The sequence below is a fragment of the Mastacembelus armatus genome, chromosome 7 (assembly GCF_900324485.2).
Source record: "Mastacembelus armatus chromosome 7, fMasArm1.2, whole genome shotgun sequence".
Lineage (NCBI taxonomy): Eukaryota > Metazoa > Chordata > Actinopteri > Synbranchiformes > Mastacembelidae > Mastacembelus > Mastacembelus armatus.
Genome location: NC_046639.1, coordinates 6,949,439 through 6,970,508, shown reverse-complemented (window position 1 = coordinate 6,970,508; position 21,070 = coordinate 6,949,439). Strand labels below are relative to the sequence as shown.

General features: G+C 39.2%; 4 protein-coding genes across 6 annotated transcripts; 1 reads left to right on the top strand and 3 right to left on the bottom strand.

Annotated features, from left to right (window-relative positions):
- Positions 1 to 2,243: 2,243 nt before the first annotated feature.
- Positions 2,244 to 6,867, bottom strand: LOC113146108 (chemokine-like protein TAFA-2). Its single transcript, XM_026333394.1, has 5 exons — positions 6,558 to 6,867; positions 5,838 to 5,957; positions 4,018 to 4,173; positions 3,691 to 3,815; positions 2,244 to 2,883 (listed from the first exon to the last, which is right to left on the bottom strand). The coding sequence occupies exons 1-5, from the start codon at positions 6,580 to 6,582 to the stop codon at positions 2,872 to 2,874; spliced, it is 438 nt and encodes a 145-aa protein (XP_026189179.1). The 5' UTR covers positions 6,583 to 6,867; the 3' UTR covers positions 2,244 to 2,871.
- A 773-nt stretch (positions 6,868 to 7,640) lies between these two features.
- On the bottom strand, positions 7,641 to 12,544 carry LOC113146107 (NEDD8-activating enzyme E1 catalytic subunit-like). Of its 3 annotated transcripts, none has more exons than XM_026333390.1 (18): positions 12,461 to 12,544; positions 12,321 to 12,359; positions 11,619 to 11,742; positions 11,400 to 11,480; positions 11,204 to 11,286; positions 10,982 to 11,062; positions 10,838 to 10,881; positions 10,686 to 10,750; positions 10,402 to 10,557; positions 9,691 to 9,793; positions 9,472 to 9,582; positions 9,268 to 9,321; positions 8,803 to 8,839; positions 8,642 to 8,723; positions 8,444 to 8,544; positions 8,294 to 8,357; positions 8,153 to 8,207; positions 7,641 to 8,063 (listed from the first exon to the last, which is right to left on the bottom strand). In XM_026333390.1, the coding sequence occupies exons 1-18, from the start codon at positions 12,478 to 12,480 to the stop codon at positions 7,975 to 7,977; spliced, it is 1,389 nt and encodes a 462-aa protein (XP_026189175.1). In that variant the 5' UTR covers positions 12,481 to 12,544; the 3' UTR covers positions 7,641 to 7,974. The 3 variants fall into 3 exon arrangements, with proteins under 3 accessions (XP_026189175.1, XP_026189176.1, XP_026189177.1); XM_026333391.1 differs by having other exon boundaries at positions 12,297 to 12,359; positions 12,461 to 12,534; XM_026333392.2 differs by lacking the exons at positions 12,321 to 12,359; positions 12,461 to 12,544 and adding an exon at positions 11,834 to 12,270.
- A 455-nt stretch (positions 12,545 to 12,999) lies between these two features.
- Positions 13,000 to 16,831, top strand: LOC113145723 (PRA1 family protein 3). The gene is made up of 3 exons (XM_026332763.2): positions 13,000 to 13,261; positions 13,714 to 13,931; positions 15,617 to 16,831. Exons 1-3 carry the CDS (start codon positions 13,080 to 13,082, stop codon positions 15,790 to 15,792), a joined length of 576 nt encoding a protein of 191 aa, XP_026188548.1. The 5' UTR covers positions 13,000 to 13,079; the 3' UTR covers positions 15,793 to 16,831.
- lmod3 (leiomodin 3 (fetal)) lies at positions 15,864 to 20,198 on the bottom strand. The gene is made up of 3 exons (XM_026332762.2): positions 19,742 to 20,198; positions 17,961 to 19,568; positions 15,864 to 17,752 (listed from the first exon to the last, which is right to left on the bottom strand). Exons 1-3 carry the CDS (start codon positions 20,024 to 20,026, stop codon positions 17,705 to 17,707), a joined length of 1,941 nt encoding a protein of 646 aa, XP_026188547.1. The 5' UTR covers positions 20,027 to 20,198; the 3' UTR covers positions 15,864 to 17,704.
- Positions 20,199 to 21,070: the final 872 nt, after the last annotated feature.

Here is a 21,070-nt window from a genome sequence, read left to right as displayed (position 1 = left end):
AGATGGGGAACAGTTCAGTGAGCTGAATTATAGGGTAAGACTATTGTTGGACTTGTAGAGAAGTTTAACTTAGCTGCCAAGTTTGAATCATTCATTGCCAGTTCGAGCATGAGAAGTTAACTCAGTCACCTGTGTTTTTATTCATATACCAATCACGTAATCATTTGCCTGAACAAACTTAGAATAGACTGAAATATTTGTTGGTTTACTCCAGAGTGATCTGTACATTTATAACAAACATCGAAGAGAGGTTTCAAGCAGACCTGAGTACAAGTGCCTGATAGCGTCCGCTCCTGGAAGCTAAGCAGGGCTGTGCCTGGTCAGTACTTGGGTGAGAGACCAACCTGGAAGACTAGGGGAACGCTAGCCTAAGCTACTGAGGTTGTGTCAGGAAGGGCATCTGGTGTAAAACTTGTGCCAAATAGATCATGTGGACAAATTGATCCCCACTGTGGTGACCCTGAATGGGAGAAGGTGAAAGAAAATAAAAATCCAAGAGAAGCTTCAGTTCTGTCCAAATCTAAAGAGAATCAAAATTGAGAAATCATCTGGATCTATTAGTTGCAACAAAAAAATATTTTAATTACCAATGAATCTGCTCCCTATTTTCTTCATCACTCATTTGGTCCATAGATTGTCAATGGTAAATCAATAGCTTCCTACAACCCAAAGTGAGGTCTTCACACTACAAAAGGTGGTGGTGGTGCGTCAGTGGATACACTGCATATATATAATATATATATATATAATAATATATGTATATAATATAATAATATATATAATGCATCTGGTCCAAATATTCTGAAATAAATACTGATGGTTTATGCACATGTCATTGAAGTATACCTTTATATCTAAGACAATTCCAAAATCACATGGAAACCTGTACAGGGTAATGCAATATAATCCAACAGCACATTGTACAGGTGTTGTACCACTACAATGTGCTACATACTAACTCTGTCACACAATTGTCCCAGACATGTATTATTTCAACTCTAAAGACATGTTATTGCCATAAAGTAGTTTGAGGCATTGCTGGAGTTAACTGCATTATATTGTAAAGAGTTGCTATTGTGTCCACCCTTGATGCACAATAGATGTATTACATTTCAATACACCAAAAGTCTTTTGTAAACATTATAGAAGCACCATCAGTCCACTTTATCTAAGTGATATTGGTCAGATCTGCTTTTCAATACTGGTGTCAGCTGCATCATGCGCTTCTAATGGGTTTAAGTTAAGTAGCTACAATAGGACACGTATGTATGACGGCGACACTGCTGTTTACAAAGCTCCTGAACTGAAGCAGTGTTAACAAGAACAATTTGTTCTGTGACCAGCTTTCAGTGAATCTACAGAATAAGTCTTCAGTTCATCACCAAAGGCTTTATAGCCTGGATGACATCACAGACGTGAGGGAGGGGTTTTCTAAAATCTGCAGCTTGTCTGAAAATCATTACATAAAGCTTAAAATTACATGCTTTTGCCATTTTGACAACATTCACAGCACTGCTAATATTAAATAATAATTACAACTTCAATGTTTATCAAGCAAACCTAGGCACAAAATGCCTTGGACTGCATGACAGCTCAGTGAAATATCTTGTCACTATCAAAACAACCATAATGCATAATTTCATTAAGTAAATGTTGGGCAAATTGCTTAGAATTCAGCCACTTTCAAATAGCACAGTATGTTGGCATTCATACAAATCTGATGCCTCAGATTGAATAATTTACATTCACTGTAGTGGTGTCATTATAAAATGTCTCTTCATTGCAAAGGTAAAATGCAAAATTTCTGGCTGTACTCAAGTGATAAAGGAGAAGCAATCAGGGTGGGCCTGGAAGAAATCTTATTCATATAGAGGACAATGAAGTGGTTATATGGTGAACATTTTGTTCTGTTCATAGCTATGATTTGCTTCAAGGCAGAGAATCTCCAATGTTTCCCATCATTACTATAAGCGGAGTCCCCTCCACAGGAGCACTCAGTTTAGAGAGACAAACAAAAGCATGAAGTAAATACTCCCAGCAGTGAAGAAGCTCCTCTTCTCCTCTCGCTCCCCTTTCTCCCCCATGATTAGCATTTCAAACAGTCCTTGTTTTGCATCAGGGTTTCATGCTTGTGTGCATGCCATCACAGCGTTGCAGGTGGTGGCCTGTCCAACTAGTGGAGTCGAAAAGCAGCCTGTTGTGTGCGTGCCTGCGTGCGTGCCTGCGTGCGTGCGTGCGTGTGTGTGCGCGCGCGCACACACAGGCATATTTGTGAGTGCCGCTTTGTGGAAAGGATTTGTCCAAAGGGATCTGACATCTTTACAAAACTCAGAGTAGGCTAAGTCTACAGGACAGCTGTGTCTACAAATGCTACATGATCATAAATTTCTCAGTATTTGTGGTCTTCTGCTTTGATCGGAGAAGAGAGTCACAACACACTAGATTCACATTCTGCCTCCTAAAAATCCACAAAATCTCTTTTTAAGTATGTGCCAGCAGGCCCATCCAAACTTTGATTGAGTGCATCGCAATGTGCCCAGCATATCAAGCACTGAAAGAGAGCTACAGAGTTTTGCAGGAGCTGCCTGTCTGGACTGGAAAAAGGCGCTGCATCATTTTATCTCAAGTCAATTGCTAATAGATTGTCCACTCCATGGGATTAACCCCAACTAAAATTGTGTTCAAGCTAAAGGAAATTAAAATAATGAGTTCCTGCAGTTTAAGGCTCAGCCAGGAGATATCTAATTAAATCTATGTTGTTCTTTGCTCTATCTGACGAGGTGTTCACTGTCCTCAGAGTCCAGTGTTAGTTAAGGTGACTGCTGCAGGCCGGGAGGGGCTTGTGTCGATTAGATGGAGCTTCTTTTTTTGCTACCGTGCCACCTAAAAACAACAAAAGCAGATACACAATTTCACATTTCTGCTTTTGTTTCTTTCCATCACAGTTGTTTCTGAATACAGATTGGATATATATTTATATATCAGGATATATATTTATATAACAGATTGGATATATATTTATATATCCAATCTGATACTGCCATTGAATGAATGGCATGGCAAAATTGTTTTGTTTTTTTTTTATTTTCAGTCGACCATTTGTTAATCGCAGAACTTGAGCAGCAGTTATATTTGGAATTACAATCTGATAATACACGCGTCTACTGTGTAGCCACTGATGGCGTGCTGCATGCCAAGGAAAATGTTTCTCCCCAGGAATCATACAAATAACAGTTCAACAAAGAAGCAACTTATGAGAAAGTGCATTTCTAAATGTAGTGGGGTTTCCTTTGCCTGTCAGATTTAATTACATGGGTCTTAGTGTCAGGGTATTAGTTTACAGCTTATTTCATGTTTGTCCTCTTGGCCCCATCATTCACCAGATTATAGAATTAGGTTTTCTGAGCCCACTGTGCCTCGTGGAGAGCAAGATGTTTGATGTGGCCAAAGGGAACAGTGATTATTAGGGCTGATTGCACAATCTTTTCAGCATCAAAGAATGAGCATTCACAAGTCTACCAGTGTCTGTTTGCTTAAGAGTAATGCAATAAAAGGGAAGAGATTTGTCGTATGACTGCATTTAGGTGTCTATAAATACCATGTTTTAAACCAAATCCACTTTGTGTTGTGTTTTGTACAGTGTTGGCACTGAGCCGCTGTGACTCGGACTAATGCAGGCTTTCTCCTCACCTTTGTGGTCTTTACTTTGTTTCCAGAGATGCATGACCAGCCAGTGAGGTCAGGGAGAACTCGGCACTCCTCCCCCTCCAGACATGGCTCCATTTTACACCACCACTTCTGACGCACAATGGAGGCTGGAAGAAAAAATCATACAACAGAAGAATGACTTGAAAAAAATATTTCAATCAGATGTCACATTTTCTGGTCCCTAACAGCCAGTATCAGTGAAATCTGGTGAGACTGACTAACCTGCCTCTACTTTGACAAGTAATGCATTCATGTCATGTCAGAATATTTCTGGTTAAGAGCGGTAAGAGAGGGCGCCAGTAATATTACCTTCAACACAAGAGGGCAAAGCCCTTGTTGTCCCTGCCACCTGTCCTGGGAAGCAGGAGCACTTGACAGTTTGAGAGCGTTCTTCAATCTTGTTCTTATTGCAGCAACGGTGAGCAGCAACCACTTCACAAGTCCCTGTCCTCTCCTGTGATGACTCTGAGGACAAAAATTTGGAGGGAAAGTTGTCCATTTTTCATATTGAGTTTTGAATGTAAGTAGAGGCAGCCTGCATGAGTGCAACCTTTATAGATGCCAGCACTGTAGACAAATTGCAATGATTTTTTTAAGCTTTATTAGATGTTAAATATACTAATGATATTAATACAGTAGCATTTTTATTACACCTATTCAGGTGACAAGGTAATCCAAGAAAGGGTTCTTTAGATTTAAAATGTTTCTAAAGCTGCAGCACCACCATGTGGAATACAAACATCAGCACTTATCCCACAGTCAAGGAAAAAGGAAAATCAGCTGTCAAAACCTATTAACAGCAGTTACTGTCAGTTAACTAATTTCATGTTTCAGAGGTGCATGACCAGCAGAACTGAACAGAAAAAAGCAGCACAAAGAAAAACATATGTCAGATCTGCTGCATCATTTCACAGAAGAGAAAATAAGAGGATGTGAATGTTGCTTTTGGTGATTATTACACCAATGATGATTCATGCTGACAGTTCCTGTTGAAGGGGGTGAATAAACACCAAGAAGAGAAAAACTGCTGTATGCATTATACTAATTTAGAACTGAGATGATTGACTTCACTGCATGACCAACAACACCTGCAGGACTGCAAGGTTAATTTGGTCTACAATCAAAGATGTAATTATTTAAAATAAACTCTCAGATTTCATGTTGTATAAGATCACTGCTGTGGCTCTGGTGTAAAGCAACAAAATCCAAAACTTAGAGATACTGAAAAGTTTTCATTCAGAGTATTCAGAGTTGGCTATAAACTACAAACACGTGTTTATGTGTCTAGCGTGTTATTGAGTAAACCAGTGGTTTCTATGATTTAGCATTTATAGCCTTTGATTTAGCCTTTATAAAGAAGCAGTGTCTACTTGAGACCCGTTCTGTGTCCAGGATCTCCTCTATAATCTAATCTAGAAGAATTTAGAAAAACTGAATACAGTTTTAGATAGCAGAGCCTAACTCATTATTCACATTTCGCCCTCCAGCATTTATCTTTGGACTATTGTTAGAGGCCTGACCACCAAGGATGGGAACCAATGAATTAAACTGTTCAGGTATAAGACATAAAAAGCTGCTAAAATGCTGCCTCTACATTGATTCACCAGTATTAATGATCCAATGACATAATTGAAAATAATTTTACTACTATCAGAAGTCATTATTCTTCAGAACCAATACTGACACTTTGCAGCTGATACTTCTAACGTAATGATTTATTGTTACTTAATGTAAGTAAAGGATGTTAATGCTTCCTCCACCACTGCCACACTGATTTCCAAATGTGTACTCTCTGTCTCACATGTGCACAGATGCTCAGCATGTCATACCCAATTACAGTGGCTTAATATAGGAAGCATTAGTTACACTATGACTGGCAACAGAGCACATGGCCAATCAAAACCCTTTAGAGCATCTTAACATTAATATATATTAAAATGCAAAGCTCTAAGAATCAATCATAAAATACTATTCCCTTAATATTCACTTCTATTTCTAAATAGGGGGCGGAGTAAGTCGCTATCTTTGTTGCTCAAACTGAATTGTGTACCAGGCAACCAGGCTGGTGACCAAGAGCCACAATGAGTCCCTTAGGGTCTGTGACTGGTCTGGTTGGGTCTGACACATACCTGCCTGTCCTCGGGAGCTTTGGTTGCCAGCGGACACTGGCTGGCTGCAGAGGCTTACTAAACAGAGAAGCAGGAGACCCCAGTATGATGGCCGAGCCAGTGTGTTCAGCTTCATCCTACCTGCACAGAGAAAAAGGTGCGTGCACACTTCAACAGAATTAGGCCAATAATGATGTGACTATAAAGAAAAACACATTAATATGTCTTATTAAATGTTTCTGCTACCCTGACTCCTAATATGTAATTCATCTGATCTTTGCACCAATTATGACAGTCACATGACCAAAGTAAGCCAAAGCAAATTTAAAAAAATGCCAATAAAAGAGGCAGCTCAGGAGATGGATGAGAGTGGGTCAGTGCACTTGTTTCCTGAGTCATATTATCCCTTTAGCTGTAAACATCTCTCCGTCCAACGCTTAACTCTTCCTCCAAAACAACTTGTTTTCCACATGAGTCACAGGAAAACTGGGACGTGAACATTTATGTCGAATTACAGCATAACTGAATGCAGGACATGAAGTAAACCTCAACTGCTTATTTCACTAGTTTGTCTGAGGTGTTTTCATTTCAGCACTTAACACACTTAACACTTGGTTTCAACTTTAAGGCGTTTAAACCAGTGAAGTGTCAATCAGTTATTAAAATGCAATATGTCTCTGTTAATAATACATTCATTTATTCTGTAAAAACTGAGATGAATATTTGTATTTCACCACTTACCTCTGGACAGGCTGTTGATACACATGACAGCGTCTATGTTAACATGGTGCCAGATCTTTTCATCGAAGATGCAAAACTTTTGCAGCAGACGTGATTGTGAAGTTTTCTGATTTAATTCAGAGAACGAGCGAGGAAAAAATCGCGACACCTCCGCCTGCTGCTAAATGCCGCTGATAGAGAAAACAGTGAAGGCACCGGCTCCGGGAGGACCTGCGGGTTCACACATCAGCTCCTGTCCCTGGAGCTGCTGTGCCTTTCAGGCAGGATAGGATGTGAGAGACGTGTTGGTCTGTCAACACAGTGGGATCAGTCCCACGAGCGCAGCCTGTCAGCTTTTCCTGTCAGGAAAATTAAAACTTAATCAAGACAGAAACCATCTGTCCGGACAACATGCGGCCACTTTCATTAGCGCTCTGAGAAGCTTAAAGTGAATATTGACCTCCCGTCACACACACACAGGCTACAAACTTCATCAGCCAGTAGTTTACACTGTTATCACGACTGCTTTCTGTTTGTGCGCATTTAGCATTTTGATGTAGATTTTATTTATTACATTGTATTATTTTTTGTTTTATAATCTAGGCTATTTCACTTTTTTCTGTCTTTTGCTTCTTAACTTTGGCAAATCAACCATTTGTATTTGCATTTAATGTCAAATGAAAAATCACATCATTCTAGGTAAAATGTCAAAGCAATAAATAGTGAGTACTAAATATTAAAACAAATCTTTAATGCGCTTGTATGCGAGGCTTAAATATGAAGTTGGATACACCACATATGAAGCTACTATAGGATTCATCCAGGAGCCAGTTAATGCTATAACTAACAAATACTAGGCACCAAAGATGGCAGAAGGATGTTGGTTTCTTTAGCCTGAAAGCCATTAGGAGGCATTCATCTCTGATTGTCAAATTAAACATTTATTATTTTAATAAATAAAAGATCCATTTGATATTTCATTGCCAATAAAATATTCTACCAGGTCTCCTATTTTAAAAAAACTGGGTGTTGCAGTGCTGCAGCCATAGTCCAGAGAGTTGACCCAGCTTCTAAATAAAAAAAAAAAGTAGAAAACGTGGTGAATTGTTTCCTCTACAACCATGATAATAAAACTTTATTAGAGCATAGTGCACATCATTATTTTCATTTGGCTGACAGGGAAATAGTTACATTGTACTGTAAGTCAGCACGGGACAAATACATAAGTAACACTAGCAATACAAAAAAAAACAAACAAAAAAACAATGTTGTTAACTGATTACATGTTCATACTGTGCATACAACAATATTATCTCACTCTGAGATCTCACTCATCTTATTTACATCCTACTGCAACGTCACAGTAGCCATGTGTAACACTCAGCTTGCATTCAGTTGCAGTCAATCTGATATCAGTTTTATGTGTTGTAATGGAAGTTCAGGCAGTGAAGTTGAGTTTGAAGAGCACTGTCTGGGGTGTCGTGACGTCTGCCACAGCTAGTTCCTGTCCATCGGACAAGCCCAGCTCTGCTCCAGAACAAAAACACATATTCCATCATGAATGTGTGCAGCTGCAGGTTAGTTTGGAAAGATAATGGAGTACAGCCTCTTTTTACCTTTCAAAGTCTTGCAGAGGTTGGGCCTGGTTCGTTCCTCAATTGATTTAACCGACTGGAATAAAAATAGTTATCACAGTTTCATAGGGAAATGCAGGTGATCAAACACCATGCAGCATTTTCAAAGATTAAATATATTACCTGCAAATACAGCGTCTTATTCTTCCCTTCCAGAGTTGTGGTGATAGCTGGGGATTTCATTTGTCTAGAAAACATTTATATTCAATCTTAACCTGATAAGTGTTATTATTCCTAAAGTAATATCACAATATATTTTTTCTGAATACTCACAGAGAAGCGTTCTCTGTCAGGTACTCTAAAATGTCCTGTAATTTGGCAGAAGGAGGGAACTGGAGATCCTGAGGCACCTGGCTACATGCTGAACAATTTTCCTGTCCATCAAAGAAGATGCAGAATAACACGTTACTCTCTGTATGTACATTCCCCTGCAGACACAACTGCACTGGCTCCAAATACAGCAAAACAAACCTTTCGCTCGGCTTCAAAAGTGTAGGTGTAGAGTCCATCCACATCATTAAAGACCAGGTAATTATTTAACGGAATATAAGCACTGAAAAAAAAAAAAAAAAAAGAATCTTACGTCTTTGAAAAGTCACTATATAATTAGGAAATGTGCTTTTGTTACCAACCTTGTAGCAATTTTAAAAACTTCAGTGGCACAAGCAGCTGTAGAGAACAAACAAAAAAATATATATGTAAGTACAATAAGACGTTAATGTTTATTAAACTGCTCCTGTGAATAGTGTTGAATCCTTAAAAAGGAACCACAGGCCACAGATCTTTCCAAGAGTACTGTGCATGGTGCTCTAAGAATGCTAGTATTTCGAAAGTGGTGGTTTGTTTTCCTTTTCTTTTTTTTTTCTTCTTTTCAGTCTTTGTGAAACATGTAACAGAAAGTTGAAAATGTGTACTCAACATTAGCATACCTAGATAACTACCTAAATTTATAGTTTTGAACTAGCATTATTGGAAAAAGAAAATAAGCATATCCTTAGCTAACTACTGTAAATTAGGCACATTATATTTTGGGATTACAGGTTAAATCCACTGGTAACTCTGCAACAAAAACCAAAGATGTTACAAAGACGTCATACCAGCAATAACAGCATTAGTGGATGCCACAGCAGGTATGATCCTCTTCACAACTCCTGTGACACAAGAAACATTTGTGAGTTTAATGGTTTAATGTCGTTACTGCCTATAGATACTTGGGGTAGAGCTTTTAATTATGGTAAGCAATGTACCAAAAGACTGAGTTAGGCTTCAGTGAATTGTAGTCTTTTCATTTACTGGTTCACCTTGAGTGAGTCTGTACGTCACTCCTGTAATGTTAAACTGGGCAGCTCTTTCTTGGGCTCTTTCAAATACCCACTGGATGTGCTCTGGACAGTCTCCATCTAAGCTGGTATCTAGAGGAGGAGAACACCCTGCTTGTTAGCTATTGTAAGAGGTAGATGGTTATGTGACTTGATGTGGTAATGTAAAAAAACACTATAATGTGAATACTTTTATCTTACCTCCAAAAGGCTTTTCTTTGGGCCACTGTAAGATTCTGGCATATTCAATGCAATGTTCTGGTAGCCTAGGCATTGATGCGATGGTGCACATGGGGAAGTTAATCTGTGGGTGGCAAAAATTATTTAAAAGTATCATTACAAGCCCTTTTCTGTGCTGCACAATGAAAAAGTAAACCCTGAACCTTTTTTCAGAACTTCATTGATTCTGTAGTCACTGCACCTCAGTAGAGCTATAAGTTAACTACTTGTGCCTATCCATGAAAAATAATCTTCTTCATAACAAAATGTTTAAACTTTTACTTCTATAATTTAATTTCTATATTTTTTTTCTGTTAATTTTTGCAAGATCGCTGCTGTACTGGTCTCACACTAAATGTCCAACACGACTCCTGTCACATATTTTTCTGTGTTTTTCTGTAGGTGGCGCTCTTTTCTTTGTCCTTTTAGACTGGTACAGTAGCTTTTTCTACCTATGTTTAAGAACAAAGTCTTTTTTCCCTATTGCAAACGGCCTTTGCTGCAGATGGGATAATGAAACTTAGCCCACTACACACGACAGTTGCGTTGTACCAACTACCACCTGAGTCGAGCAGCAAATGCGAAAGCTTCTGTAAAAACTTATTAGGCTGCTTATTACTGTTCTCCATTTTGTGTATCTACAAGGATCTTAAAAGTAAAACTAGAAGATAAGTTGCTGCTGTAAAATGTGACCTGTGGTGGGTACAGCTCCAGTGTGCAGTCGATGCACGCGGTCATGCCAGGCAGAATGACACGAGCATTTCCTTTAAAGCCCTCTGTTCCTCCATCGATGAGGGGGATGATGGAGCTGGGATCTAGGACACCGTCTTCATAGCTCAGGAGGGATATCTAGAGAAGGCAACATCAATCACAGCTCACTACAGATTAAGCTCACGTAGTATGCTTCTGATAGGCAAATGTATATCAGACAAAGATAACAATGAAATACAAATACGAATCAAATTTATCTTTCCTACCAGCATCCCATTCATCCAGCGTCTGGCAATGATGGAATCCAGCCCACAGACTATGATGTGGAACTCTGTAAAGAAATGAGTGTTTGAAACCTCTCAGCTGTTTACATGGAAATGTCCGCTCCTGCATAAACGTGCAAGAAAAACCAACTTACGCCTGTAGAAAGACTCATCAAGGTCTTGGATCTTTTTAAAGTGACTGCATGTTAATAAGGAAAACGGTTCTGTTGAATCACATACAATGTGATTATAAACTTTAATTGTGTCACCACTATGAAAACGGTTGTTACATAGGATACGGGACAACTTTACATCCAGGAACACGACTGTTGATGAAGTCAGCAGCCACCTCTGCCTTTGGTCGTCCAACATCTTTGGGCCTAAGCAGATACAGAAACAGTTTATTTTAGGACATATGAAATGTGTAAAATGTAACTTTGCATCATTTTTCTCATTTATTTTTGGTAAAGGACAATAAGACAATAATATAGGGCAATGAATGTCTACTGTATGAAACCTACCTGAAAAGAAATTGCCTGTTGAGGTTGGAAACATCAATCGTGTCCATGTCAACCACATGAATAAGGCGAAACCCAGACAGAGCCTAAAGCACAGCAACACTATATAAGAACTTCTTTAAATCAGTGCAGTTTGTATTTGCTCACCTCACACTTGAGCAAGTACATGAATATAATGTGGATTAAAGCTATTTCCTACCAGATTTTTAAGGAGTTCACATCCAAGTCCCCCTGCACCAATGACCAGAATCTTGCATGTTTCCAACAAAAACTGTAGAGACTGAGATGAAAGAAACACAACACTTAAAGAAACAAAAAATGCACTATGACTTGCCATCTCGCTAACACTTGTCACAGTAGTCTGATTCTGTCTGACATATGAACAGCATGCATTCTGTCACATGCAGGTGTTTGTCACCTCAGTGCTTGGCTCAAAGTCCGGATGGGTGAATGGGCCAGGTCTTTCTAAAAACTTCCTCACATGATTCCACCGGCCATCCCAGTCACAACCACTGTCCCTGTGTCCACCATCTAGAGCCATTCTAGGGAAACAATACATCAAAATATGTTGAACTTGTACTATAAATACTTATCCCTATTATAATACTAATTATCCTTTATTACATGTATTACCATAAAACTACTCTTCTGGGTCAACATCACCTGGACTTGTTATTGTCTTACTGATCTGAAATTGGTGCATCTCTGTTAATTCATCTCTCACGATTGCACAGCTTAGCTGCCTTTGACTGATGCCCTTCACTGTCTCTGTGCATTGCATTGTGGGGCATTAGTGTATAGCATTCAAAGGCCAGGTCTTTATTGTTAATGCTTACTGCAGATTCAGAGAATCTTTTAGTCACCTTCTGTGACTGAGCACTAACGCTGAGGATCATTAGTATGTGGACCTGCTGCACGGATGTAACGGGCTGTTCATCCCAGACACGGCTAATGGATTCACTGTGTCAGTGCATGAATTGTGCAACCAGCTGGTCGGCTGGGATATTAAGACGTTTCCTAGCTAAAATGTTTGTATAACGTTACGTCTCCTGGCCCAGCAGTCGCTGCTCTCGCAAACCTGCTGCCAGTCAGAGACCTTTATTTAGCATTCGTCACTAACTTCTCAGTCAGGTCCTCTATTCGCCTTCTTTTCTTCTCCCTGGAAGATGAAGGCAAACACGGGTTAAAACATGCTGGTTAAACGGCACAAGGCGAGAGGTTAACTAGGAAAAATGGCATTTTTCATCCATTGAGACTTACGGCTCCTCGGCATCCGCCATACTTTCACGGTCCCATGTCCTCGAGTCTAGCTGCAGTATTCACCAGGGTCAAAGCTGCGTAAAGTATGGCGCTCAGCGTAAAATGACAAAATGTGACGCAAAGTGATTATCGAAAACTAAGCGAGGTTCATTTCTTACTGTGATGTCAACTATTCTTTTGTATGGGCACATTTATAGGTATTAGGTTTATTCTCACCGAGGAGTCAGTCAGACAGACAGACAGACAGACAGACAGACAGATAGATAGATAGATAGATAGATAGATAGTCATAGCAGCCTCTTTATATGAATCACATAAAATACTAACGTAGATACAATTGCAATAAAAGGTTAAATCATGTAAAATAAAATACACTACCAAATCAATACAATAATTGTAACCATAGTAATACGATTCTCTATAATATTACTGGACGCATCCCTGCGCATTCAAGGACGCAAGTCTAAAATTCTAAAAGTGCTTCTTCCGAGATCTCGCGAAATTACGGCGTCTCGAGATCTGCCCTTAGTGTAGAAACGTCGATCAGCTGACTTGTCAAAATATTTACGCAGCGCGTGTGTTTGTGTTTGTGCGCTGTTTATCTCTCCACGTTAAAGACATGGCGACCAAGATGGAGCTTGCACCGCTCAGACCGTGGGATGATTTCTTCCCCGGAACAGACCGTTTTGCCAAACCAGACTTCGGGGATTTAGCAAAGTGGAACAACAGAATGATCAGTAATTTACTGTACTATCAGACCAATTATTTCGCCGTGGCTCTGGTGATTATCCTCATTGTCGGGTAAGTACATGCTAGCGCAGCCAAGCTAGCATCTGTACTGCCTGCATACTTCTGCCCACACCCATCATGACCACACAAGCTATTTCTGAAACGACTGCCATTGCTGTGCGCCCTAACTAACTCTTTTGTAGTCGCTTCTTTTTACATACGTACACCACTTGGCATATAAACATTCTTTTTGAATGGTTGTTTTGGTAGTGATGTCACTACCAAACAGTTAAAACGCTGGAGCTATCTTAAATGGTGCTGATGAAACACACAGCTCTTTTTTAGTTTAAACCTGACTTTGCCAGTCCGTCATAATCAGTGATGCTTCATCACATCTGCAGCGCATGTATAGTTGCCTGTCACTGCTGTCAGCTGGTTGTCACTTTGCTTTAAAAAAAAAAAAAAAAAAAAAAAAAAAAAAGGCCTGCACCCTGATTCAGGCATTTTTATGTTGCAATATTCAGGTTCCTGAACCCATTGGGCATGTTTCTGGGAGGAGCTGTGGTGACACTGGTCTTCATGGGTTCCGTGTGGGCAGGAGAGAACAAAGCTACCATCAAGAACTTCAAAAGGAAGAACCCCACCCTGTTTGTCATTGGGGTGATGGTGACCAGCTACTTTCTGCTGTCTCTCTGTGGTGGTGTCATGGTATTCATCTTTGGAATCACTTTCCCTCTGCTCCGTAAGTCAAGTCTCATTACATTCAGTGCTGTTACAAATACATTTTCACTGGGTTCCATAATCACAAATCCCAATCTAGGATAGATCACCTTAACAGTCACCTTAGTTTAGTTTATTGTTTTACTGCATTAACTGGTAGTCATCTTAGATTCTTTTCAGCTTTTTTCACCACTGGTTGTTATTAATTCTTTTAATTCAAATATATTTGTGAGGATTTTTTACACAAAGAACATGAGCATGTGCGTCTGCTCCAGTAGCAAAACTGAGGCTCTTGCACATTTAACTCTTTCTTACTTCAGAGACTGTAAAAAATGACAACTGTTAGCTCTTAGCATTAGGATCTCTTTTTTTGAAACAAGATGTGCTCTGTGCATTATGTGAGGAGGAAATATGCCACCCAGTGCAGTGGTGTGCTCACTGGTGTGTTTTTAATAGTTGTTGCACAGCAGTGCAGGTTCCTGCCACAGATGAATAAGCTAAACCACGTTCTAGTCTCATAGACATTATAGTGAGTACATTTAATTCATTGTTAGTTTTAGTCTCTGCATGAGATTTGTGGAAAATGACATGCTTTTAAATGCCAGATATGGTACATGAATATTAACATCCTGAATGACATAGCTAGTGTTCTCTATTAAAATACAGTCTGTAATTAACCCATTTGTATTGTGTGTATTGTATATGGACTGAGTTACTTTTGACAGTTTCCTTTAGGTTACAAGTAATCACGGTTCCCATAGTAATTTATAGCTAGTTTAGTTATGACAAAGCACATAAATGTTTTTTGTCTTTGCATCTTCTGCAACTTGGTGATTTGGGGATGAATCTGCATCTTGTTGCATCACATAAGTTCCCTGGATAATCCTGTCCATTTGTAGTGGCAGTGAACACAGTTGGCACAAAAAAAAAATGGAGACAGCTACAATATTTATTGTCTCACTTACTCTGGGAACTAATTAACCTTGAACTATCTGTATAGAGTTAGTGCTGTCATTTGAAAGTTTTAAACTTGTGTTCCCTGCAGCATATTGCTATCACTTGTTGGCTAATGTTGTATGGCAAAAAGAGTTAAGAAGGGTAGTGAGTCACACAGCGATGCATGACTGAGGTTTCTCTGCGGGTGAACAAGTTTTTCCAAGCATGTTCCCATTCTGACTCACTTGAGTGGTTGAACAGCATGTACAGTATTACTGAAATACATTTACTCATAAGAGATTTTAAATTGAAAGCTCCCAAGGCAAGATACACTGTAGATTAGAGCTATAGTTTTGTGTTTGCTGGACTTCTCTAAATACAGACGGTCATTAGAGTGGGTTAGATCACTGATGAGTTGGATAGTTAGAACAAATGTAGCAGCTTCAACATGGTGGAAGATAGATGAGACAGTTTGATCACTTCCCAGGAGGTCTGCCCACTACTGCATGTGCTGACGGGTTGTTGATTTGGACAGGACTACATTTAATAACTGATGTCATGCATTCAGTATCTGCCTGACATGGGAATAAAGTAATATCATTACATCTGCTGGGTTGCAGCCGTATCACATTTTGTTTTGTTATATTCCAAAGACGTGTTTCAGAGAAAATCATCTATTTTTGAGTTTGAGACATTTAAAATGAATTATTTTTTTACTTTTGGGAGAAAATACAATAACACCCCAGTTCTTTGTTTTTTTCCCCATTGTAGTAATCCTGATCCATGCCTCTCTGAGACTGCGTAATATGAAGAACAGGCTGGAGAACAAGATTGAAGGTGTTGGGCTGAAGAAGACCCCCATGGGTGTCATCATGGACCTTCTGGACCAACAGGAGGAGAAAATTAACAAGATTCAGGATTTTATTGAAAACAAACTGAAGGAGTAAGGCCATAGCCAAGAGTGTGCCAAGGGAAGACAGTGTCATAGATTATGGATTAAAATTTTGGTAGCATCTTCACATCTGTTTTTATCCCCTTCATATATGTAAAGTTGCTGAAGTTAGCATTCCCATTCTTTTTATCTATATTTGTTTACTTTGTTCTCCTATACATCTGTTAGGTTACACCGTTGAAAGTGTACAGATGACTACAAGATTTAAACAAGATTTGCACAATCACTGTGTGGATTAGATGTTGAGAAGCAATGGGCACTAAAGATAACCAAAGGTTTGAGCATTCCTGTGTTCCAAAAATAGATAAGTTCCCCTGTTGACAGCTCATTTTGTTCTTCATGAAGGCTTTTTATCAGGAAAATAAAGCAGAATGTCTGAACACAGTGCAGTTATTAGACACATCTTTTCAGCTTCCTACCTCAGAAAAAAAAGCATGTCAAATTTTCTTCTCACCAAGTACAAAATCCAAAATCTAATGAACTATTAACTGCTTATAAAACAGCAATAGCCCTCGACTTGTTACTTTAGGTTCTGTATGAACAGTGATCTGAGACTGGTTTGTTTCTAGGGTAGACATATGGTCTGAGTAGTAATCCTGGAATTTAGATATTCCTGATGCCAAAAGATTTGTGCATAAAGATCATCATCATACAAGCTGATCTGAGCGTATTCCATTTGATCACTGCTATGCAATGTTGTAAAATGAATGGCAAGTGCAGCTTCTTTGTTTGAATATTTTGTCATGTTACATGGTTGTTGTTATATCTGTTTATTTCTCAAATATAGCATGCAGAAATATATTTTAAAAAAAAAGGTTGCAGGATACAGAGTATATAAATGAGGCAAAAACATTGATTAAATTGAAATGTTAACTTTTGTCCCCTTTTCATTAGTAAATGCTGAAGTGGAGACACCCTATGCTGTTTTCCCTTCAAATCTTATTTGCTGGTGAAGAAGATAAATCTGTCATCTGTAATTTCACCTGTTCGTTTTACACTGCTGCCCCTGAAAGTAAACGCACTTGTTTCCTGTGGCTTCTCTCACATTGACTGCATGCAGTTCAGAGATACTGTTTATAGTATATGGATGCAATATTGTTATGCTCCATTATCTATGTTTTTATGTGACTTTTTCATTGACATGAAAAATGATGAAATCACAGTACATGGCTGTCCTCTATGAAAATGTTTTCATTTTCCATATTTTAAATCAAGTCTCACTGTGAACATATAGATTCATCCACAACTTCATTTGTTGTTTTTATATTTAGGTCAGATGCAAAACTAAGCAGTGGATTGCGTGCTGTTGCTAAAACAAATGAAAAGCTTATTTCTGATAGTAACCTAATGACTAGCCTCCCAGATGGTATGTACACAGTGTCATTTAATTCAATATGCACGTAGTAACCAGCAACTAACAGCATTTATCCACTGGGGACTACTTTAGTTTATCAATGATATACTGTCACGCAAAACAAAAGAATCCCCAACCAAAGAGCAGGAGATTTTATTAGCAAAAGTTAAGTACATGAACAGATTAGCTGTGTAATGACCATCTAAATCTACTCTATAAATATATACTATACACAAATCCTATGTGAAAGCTCTTTTTTACTGTGTTATGCTTCAGAGATGACAAATAATGAAAGAGCTTATACATTTAAATTTAAATAAATATGGGGTGTTTTGGCAATTAGCTGGTTTTTTATTATTACAACTTCCTAAAGGCAAGCATTTAATGAGATAATAACGGAGTGGAACAGCAACGAGCCAGCATTTTTTATGTGTAATGAGAATACAGCACACTCTTAATTTACAGCTATTTGAGTAGTTTTAGGGTGACTAACACCAAATCTGTTTAAATAGACATACAGCATGGTGGAAAAAAAACAGCTGAAGTTATAACTTCAGAGAAGACCAGTTTCACTTGATTCCAGGGCTTTAGGGAGTGGCACCTGCAAGCAGTGACAAAGGAAGTAAATAAAACTTTTTGCTGGATTTCTCCGACAGTATGTGGAATATCGAGTCCTTATTGATAATTTTAGAGTAACTTATAGATACATTTTGATGAATTCACACACAAATGCTGTTCTGTTAGTAATTAAAAAAATCCAACTACAAATCCAAAGACTACACATAAGCACTAACTTTTAGGATACTCACAGGCTTGAGATAGGCCACGTTGCTCTTTTTGATCTCATTTAGAAGTTGATCACGGGGTGTGAGATCAACTTTTGGGGGTACTCGTCTGCGAGGAACAGGCTTCAAAGTCTTAATCACATCAGTCAAGTTGGGCTTTCCATCTGTCAACTCTCCACTGCCTGTAAGCTTCACTTTTGGAGTCTTCTTTAGATGGAAACTCGGCCTCTGTGGTCCCCTGTCATCCCTTGGGTCCAGCGCCAGAAAAGGGTCACGTTTCTTGGGGGTCCGTTTTAGCTGTACTTCCCTTAATGGGTTTGCTTGTTCGGCATTGGGTTGTTTGGGAATTCTTTTTAATTTGACTTGCTTCTGAGGTTTTGGCTGCTCTTCTTGAGGGTGTTTTTGAGGTGCAGTGCTCTGTTCTGGGGATGGTGGGACGAGGCCATTCTCCTTCAGGATTTCTAGGGGTGGTATGTACCCTAGCATCTCAAGTAAACCAGGAGGCAGGTTTAGACTGTTCTCATACATCTGCATCAGCTCCTTTTGCTGTTTCAGTTGCTGCTGCCTCTGCTCCTCCTTCCTCAGCTGCCTCTGACGGTCGAGATTCCTGGTTAAAATGTTGGTCACCACCATCCTGGGCCCTGGCTGCTCAAAGTGGTAGCCCATCTTCAGGAGGGTGTTGTTGGCCTTAAGCAGACGTGAGATCTCCATCTCTGCATGGTGGCCCAGCATGTGCCTCTGGTTGTGAAATCGCAGCTCAGTGAGAGTCTCATTGAACTGCAGGCAGCGGATGATGGCAACAATGCCCTTACCTGTTATGAAGTTTGACTCAATGTTTAAAGTCGTAATACTGCGGTTCTCTCGTAACATATTTGCCAGGTTGAAGGCTATGTTTTCATCCACACCGGTATTGGCTATACTAAATGTTTTTACACATTTATTCTTCTTCAAGGCGTTGACATAATCCAAGAGCATCTCTTTGGGAATGTTTTCTATATTATTGAGGTTTACCTCGGTGACAGAGGGGTTGTTGTTGCGAATCTTGTCAAGTGTCGACTCCAGGTTTGTCTCATTTCCTGAAGGTCTTGATGTCATTTTTATACTACTCAGTGCCAGCTTTGGAATATTTAATTTGTTAATTTTTCTCACTTCTTTCTGTGGGAGGTTATCATTGGTTTCATTTATCTCTGCTTCTTCTGAAGCCTCTTTGGGAAGCAAAGGGTCTGTTGTTTTTATATCTTTTTTCTCTACAGGTGATGTGCTTTGTTTAGCGGCTGAGCTCTGACTCTCCTTTGGCTGCGAAAAAGGCGTTTTGCTATCTGTACCATTTTCTGTTGCTTTTTCTGTGTTTTTATCAGCAAGACTTACACCTATGTCTGCGCTTTCATGTTTGTCTGCACTCGCAGGCAGCTCCACCTCTTTCCCATCTTTTATATCCACCTCGTTCATTTCATCGCTCTCATAAACATCGTCAACAATTTCCTCAATTATCTCTTCTATAATTTCCTCTCCGTTTGTACCATCCGCAGCTTCTTCTTCTATGACTTCCTCTATCACTTCAATCACTTCATATTTCACATCATTTTTGTTCTCTTCTATTTCTTTCTTTTCAGCTTCCTCCATCAAAGTTTTCTGATGAAAGCAATAAAACAGAATATCAAGGTCAGTTTGTGTTATTCCAAACCCAGAGGAAGGTGTTTTTTTTCTGCCTTATGATTTCACATTTTTATTTTTATACTCTATAATGATAATATTTTATATTCCAGATTGTTCTTTCCATGAATTATGGCATTTTGACCTCTTACCTCACTGGGCAGCAGAGTAGCAGGCACTCTTTCTTCCTCCAACATACGTTTGGACTCTTTCTCCCAGTAGAGGTAATCAACCAGGGATCTGTGGTCGAACGTCCCTGTCGGAGACTTTTCTGTCTGGTCCTTCTGCCTCTGTCCGACTGGTACACTCTCATCTGGGGCAATAATAACATCCATCTCACTCTGAAGCTCCTTAAGCTCCTCAGGTGAAAGCATAGCAAGGAGTTCATCCTCATCGATGTCTTCATTGAGATCCTCGCTTTCTCTGCCATTTGACATTTTTGCTTTCTGTAGTTTCTTGCTTCTGCTGATATTACAAGGAAGGATAACTACTGCCCAATCTATGACTCAGGATGAAGCAAACTGAGAAGCTTCAGGCTTTGACTTCAGCTAGTAGCAGTTTGTTCCTGCCTCATGCGCAGTCTAAAATTAAACACTGTGAACTGCATGGAAGATATTTAAGGTACAAGCGGGGGAAAGACATGCTAACATTCTTTTTTCAGCCCCTTCTCCCAGCTGACCCAGCCATCAAGCTCTTTTGGGATGACAGTTGCTTCAATCAAAGCAAAGTGGAGGATTGACAGCAGCAGGTGGACTATTTTCACCACTTGCCTTGCGCGGGGGGGGGGGGCTGGCTATGCCCACAGAGTTCCTCTCAGAGCTCTCAAGACGACATAGCCTTCAAAGTGCTGCACAACAACAACATACATAAGCCAGACGTCTTTGGGGGAATGGATACTCACAGTTGGAGAGAAGGCGTTTCGTATGACTTTTTTTAGATCATAATTCAAAGAAGAGTTTGATACATAGCTTGTGGGAATGTCTGCTAAATGACACCCTTAAAGTTCAAGTATTATTTATATATCAAATATAAACCTTAAAGGAATAGTTTGACATTTTGTTGAAGAAGCTTTTTCACTTTGTTGCAGAAAGTTAGATGAGAAGATTGTTACCACTCTGTCAGTTCACTAAAGCTGGTTACCATAGTTTTGCATAAAGCCTGGAAATCGGGAAATACATAACCTGGCTCTGTATAAAAATAACATAGTCTATACCTTTTTCTCTAAAGCAAACTAATTTACATTCTATCTCATTTGTTTATTCCGTACAAAAACAAAAGTGTACTACGACTAGCTGTATCCTGGTTGCTGTTATTATGCTAAGCTAAGCTAACCAGCTGGCTGCAGCCTGATACTTAATGCATAGATTGAGAGTTGTATCGATATTTTCATACATCAATTAAATAAGTATTGAATTTCCCTAAATGTCAAACTCTTCCTTTAAGGCTTGTTCATTTCATAAACTGAACCAGGTGTTTACCAA